This window comes from Papilio xuthus, unplaced genomic scaffold (genome assembly GCF_000836235.2).
Source record: "Papilio xuthus unplaced genomic scaffold, Pxut_1.1 DF825537.1, whole genome shotgun sequence".
NCBI lineage: Eukaryota > Metazoa > Arthropoda > Insecta > Lepidoptera > Papilionidae > Papilio > Papilio xuthus.
In genome coordinates this window covers 378-5509 of record NW_013533112.1, presented here as the reverse complement: position 1 = coordinate 5509, position 5132 = coordinate 378, and the positions used below count along the sequence as shown (strand labels likewise).

General features: G+C 34.0%; 1 protein-coding gene across 1 annotated transcript; it reads left to right on the top strand.

Moving 5' to 3' along the window:
• Window positions 1–688: 688 nt before the first annotated feature.
• LOC106125946 (uncharacterized) lies at window positions 689–2236 on the top strand (the record flags this gene model as incomplete). Its single annotated transcript, XM_013323367.1, has 2 exons — window positions 689–794; window positions 1874–2236. Coding segments are annotated over exons 1-2 (469 nt in total), but the record flags the coding sequence as incomplete, so codon positions are not given.
• Between the last annotated feature and the right edge of the window lie 2896 nt (window positions 2237–5132).

Sequence of the window (5132 nt, the reverse complement as noted above, 5' to 3'; positions counted from 1 at the left end):
TGCTAGACGTTGACCAAGGGTGGAGAAGTAATCATTGTAAAGGTCGAGGCGCGTCTGGGTGGTATAAGTGTTTTCTGCTAACAATTCAGTGGGCTCGAACCTCTTGTCAGTGATGCCGCATAACGTTTTGATTGACCGCCATAGCTTCTTCGGGTTATGTTTGTTTTCATTAATTTCATTTCTTTCATGTTGTAATCGTATTTTACGCAATAGACTGACCAAAAAATTGTGGTACCTTTTAAAAGAGATTTGCAGTATCATATTATCCGGATCTAGCTTTGCACGCTGATGAAGACGGTCTCGATGCCTCATGCAGCGCATAAGTCCTGGAGTGATCCAGGGCTTGAGGTTATATTGCGTTCTACTCAGGTGGACTTCGCGTGTATGCCTTTTTAACGTACCAACTAAAACATCCGAAAAAGATTTAACAACTTCATTTACGTTAGTGTTAGTAGTGACATCACTCCAGTCTCTCTCTAAAAGGTCTTTCCTTATGCCAGTAAAGTCTCTTTTAAGCACGGTACGGATTGGTCGTCTATGGTGATATTTGTTAAAGCTCATCCCAACCATAACGGGGAAGTGGTCAGTAAGATCAGATTGGCAGACAATACCTACTGGGGTCAGGTTACGATGAAAGTCAGTGAAATATATGTGGTCTAGACACGACGGCCCTCTGGTGGGTTTTGTAATGGCCGGAACAAATCCGTGCTCCGCTAGGAAGCATTGGTATTCTAAGACTCTAGAGCTGGATGTATCCAATATATTTATGTTTAAGTCGCCAGCCAGGATCAAAGGTACACCGTTACTATTTTTTACAAAACTTTCAATGGAAGATAAAAAATTATCTATGTTATGACATGACGGTGAGCGATAAATGGCGAATATGGTGGCTATATTTTGTATATTAACAGCCAGACAATTAGCATCATCAATGGTTGGCTCTGTAGTTGACAGGTTCCAGACATCACTTACGTAGACTACAACTCCACTGTTTTGATTAGTATTACGTTCAGTAAGGTAAGGTAGGCAACGAATATGCAATTGCGTATGTCTATGGGCAACGGTGACTTCGCTATTTCAGCGATTTCAGGTGGCCGCTCGCTCGTTTGCCACCTTATGATATATATAAAAAAAGAACAGTTGTAACTAATAAATTACATCTACGCTGACAATAACTATGCCACTGTCCATGAATATTAATTGTTTATATGAGAAAGTGTTTTCCGTTCTTCGTTTATCGTTAATGTTAGATTTTCCGATCATTATTGACGCTTCCATTAAGGCGCTGTCAGTCAAAGCGGACTGTTGTTGTTTACATTAAAAAGTACCTTTTTTCCCTAAATTAATCACACTTTTTTCACATCTCCGCCCACTTCAGTAACAAAGAGAAAATGTTTCAACTTTCAAAGACAATATCATTTATTTTTGCTTTCAAATTACTATAGAACTCTGGGTAAATTAAAATTGTAGTCGTTATTAAAAGAGAGATTATAAAATATAATAAATATAAATTTATTATATCTAAGAATGGTGATAAATTTGGATAGCTATTTAGAACTTAATAAGTCGTAGTTCAACATTTTCCTTAAATGGGTTCAAGTATATGAAGTAGATAGTAAATCTCTCCGAGTTTTATCAAATATTTGATATTATAATGAAACTCGTAGTTGGAAGTTGTTCGTATGGTATTAAAAAATATCTGATATATACATATAGCCTATGTTACCCCTGAATAGTGTAGCTACCAAACAGTGAAAGAGTTTTTCAAATCGGTTCAGTAGTTTCGGAGCCTATAAATTAAAAACAAACAATCAAATCTTACCTCTTATAATATTATATCTTTATATGAAACCGACTCTTTCTTTTGTTTCAGAATTAAACGCAGTGAAGATAGTGAAATTAGTAGTGCCAGAAATTATACAGTACGGTGTACAAGACGCCGTGATCTTAGACTGTGATTACACGTACGGAAACGACACGTCTGGGCTAGTGGTGAAGTGGTTCTTTAGGAACAAAGCTAGGCCGGTGTACCAATGGATTGTGTCACAGAAGCCGCAGGATATGGGTATATTGAGGGGTCGAGTCGATTTAACGTACAGAGCATCGAACGATCCATTAAAAATGCACAGAGCACTCCGCATAGTGAAACCGAACACAGACATTTCTGGTGATTACACTTGTGTCGTATCCACTTTCATGGAGGAAGACTCGAGGACCAAGCAAATGGTTGTTTTTGGTGAGTTGCTTTCGATTAGAATATTTAATACTTTAAAAACAATGGTGACTTAATCGTATCAAATCGTAATATTATACATTTTATTGGTAGGTAGAGTTTCGTACTCTGTATAGAAACAGTGTAGAATATTTATGTTTGAAAAAGTGGTAACTATATATAAATAATAGTAGAAAAGAAGAAGATCGAAACTGTTTAAGTTATTATATTAACATTTTAATTTACATTTTTAAATTGAAAACTAGGACAAGTGTATACAAATAGCGACAAGCTTTATAGAGGCATCTGCTTCGCCGTGATTTGCACCGTGACAACCCTCCGACAGACATAAGCTCGACTGAACGCTATGAGTGGCAACCGAATGACGCTTTATCACTTCTTATATTTAATGCAAATTGCTTAAGTGCTAATTAAATGGGTTTCTTACTAATATTATAAATGCAAAAATTTAGATGTATGGATGGATAGTTGTTAGAAAGTATCTGCAGAACGGTTCAACGGATCTGGATGAAATTTGGTATAGATAAAGAACATAGTCAGTAAAATCACGTAGGCTACTGATTGATTGTTTTCCATTTCATTTGAGCTTAAATCAGATTTATCGTTTCAGGTTAAGCGTTAAGTTACTAAGTGTAATCTTAGATTAGTACACCGCATAAAAAATACAACATAACTCACGCGGTATAAATTTTGACGAGTAATTTTACATATTATATGTTTTCGCGGTCCTCTGTTCATTAATAAGTAACCATAAGTTCATTAGTGACAAACACCGATACAAGTCTTCCTAACGCAATGAAAATCGAGGACTTATAGACTCGTATCAACTGAGAAATATCCGTAGTACATGATAGAAAAATATAACTTTTTATCTGAAATCGTACAAGTTTATTCACAAAACATCTGCTATCCGTTTCGCATCTTTTTTTACGCTTAAAGCGTTCGTAAGGCTTTCAGGGAAATGAAACAAGCCCAGCTTATCTTCACGGATGGCTTCTCCAATCAAGATTGTTTTTAAATTAGGATCAATATGAAAGAGATTCTTCCTTCGTATTGTTGTATTAAAGAAATAGAAAATCTCCATTATCTAAAGCTTTAAAATTGATCGAAAACATCCTCTAGGTAGTTACCTCTCAATACCTCAATCTCGCGTCTTAATTTATAAGATTTCTATAGCTATGTGTATAAACGTTATTGCATTCTTGATTTAAAACCTAGGACATAAAATCACTCTTGATGCTACGAGAATAAACTAGATTCTTCGCTAAATTTGGTTTTATAAATTCTGGTTGATATGTACATCTGCATCATCTTTTATAGACTTTTACTGCTTTGTTTGTTATTAAATTTCATAAGGAAAAATCTTAGTAAAAGTTTCTTTGTAGTTAATTTTATTTTTTATTTTTTTAACGTTTAATATTGTTGGAGACTGCAGTTATTATATTTACGATAATACGTTTTAAAGGTCGTCTGGAATTTAATTAAAGCAGACTATACTGTTAATGCTAAGTAGAAATTAAGCGAGAAAAAGATATAACTTCCAATTTCTATGTTAATGTTATTAAAGTAAGTAGCGATAGCTGTTGTAAAATGTAAGCGTCGGAAATCCCAAGTTAAAATCCATTTAATAGTTACTCGGATTATCCAATAATACATTTCTTGAGAAGGGTTTAGCGAGGCCTCCATATCGTATTGTAGGCTCGATATGGGTAAACTGTTCGTAGTGTAATTTAGCAAATTGTCTGCCTTTGAATTATATAGAGAATACTATTCTATTCATTCGCCAAAATTTCAACTGGTTTTGGGAACGGTTACGAGTTTTGTTAGAGCTATAAAATCGATCGATTGTTCCAAACTTACATTTTGTTTCGAGATAAGAACGAAGAAATTACGTTTCATTTATTACTTTTAAACATTTTATGGAAGTAAGTCGCGATATCATTTACTAAGGGATAATAAAATAACGAACTGTATACGTAAATTATTTCAGTAATAGAAAGCCATTATCAGTAAATTACTTAAACTGGTTTTTATGTATTTACCAAAGCGAAATCGTCACATAGCTAGAAATAAATAATGACTATTTGAATTGTTATCACATCTATATTCGATACTAGCCGTCGCCCGCGTCTCCGTCCGCGCGGAATTAAAGACAAACTTAATAAGTAGTCTATGAGTTCTTCCTATGTTCTACATCTTTGCCAAATTTCGAGCGAGATCTATTGAGCCGTTCGGGAGATATGTTCAATTAAACATATATCCATCCATCTAAACATTCGTATTTATAATATTAGTAAGATATAACTGGTAATATATCTTTTTTACAAATTTCTAAACGTTAGTTAACAAAAATTCAGACATTTCAAATGTGAACAGAACGTTATAACAAATCGCATCGTAGAACTCGGATAAGCGTTAGACTTTTAGAATACATTAAAATAAAACTTTAACCTTTTCCAGAGAAATGTTTACTAGTACGAATAAGATTCCAACTCTAAAACAGCGAGCTTACGAGGCGTTTCCTGAACCATTTATATAAATTTATATTATGTTACATTGACTTATACATAGTTTACAAATAAGTGAAATATAATTTTTGAAGCTTTAATTATCGTATTCGAGATGTAAAAAATGTGACTAAAATGTCCAATGTCTTTATTCTTTATTACAATTATAAGGACAAGTAAACTAAAATTTCGACAGTGTTATTGTCGTATGGAACCGTAATCCCTAAGGAATATCTGTTTTACAAATAGTCATCAATCTTTTTGTCCTTGGAAAAAGCATAGACAATCATTTTTTGTACAAATATTTTGGCAATGAAATCTCCCAGTGATTCGAATAGTATCCGCAAATACCGGCAAACTATCCGGAGAGCAGGATCAAAGAGGTTTCACAA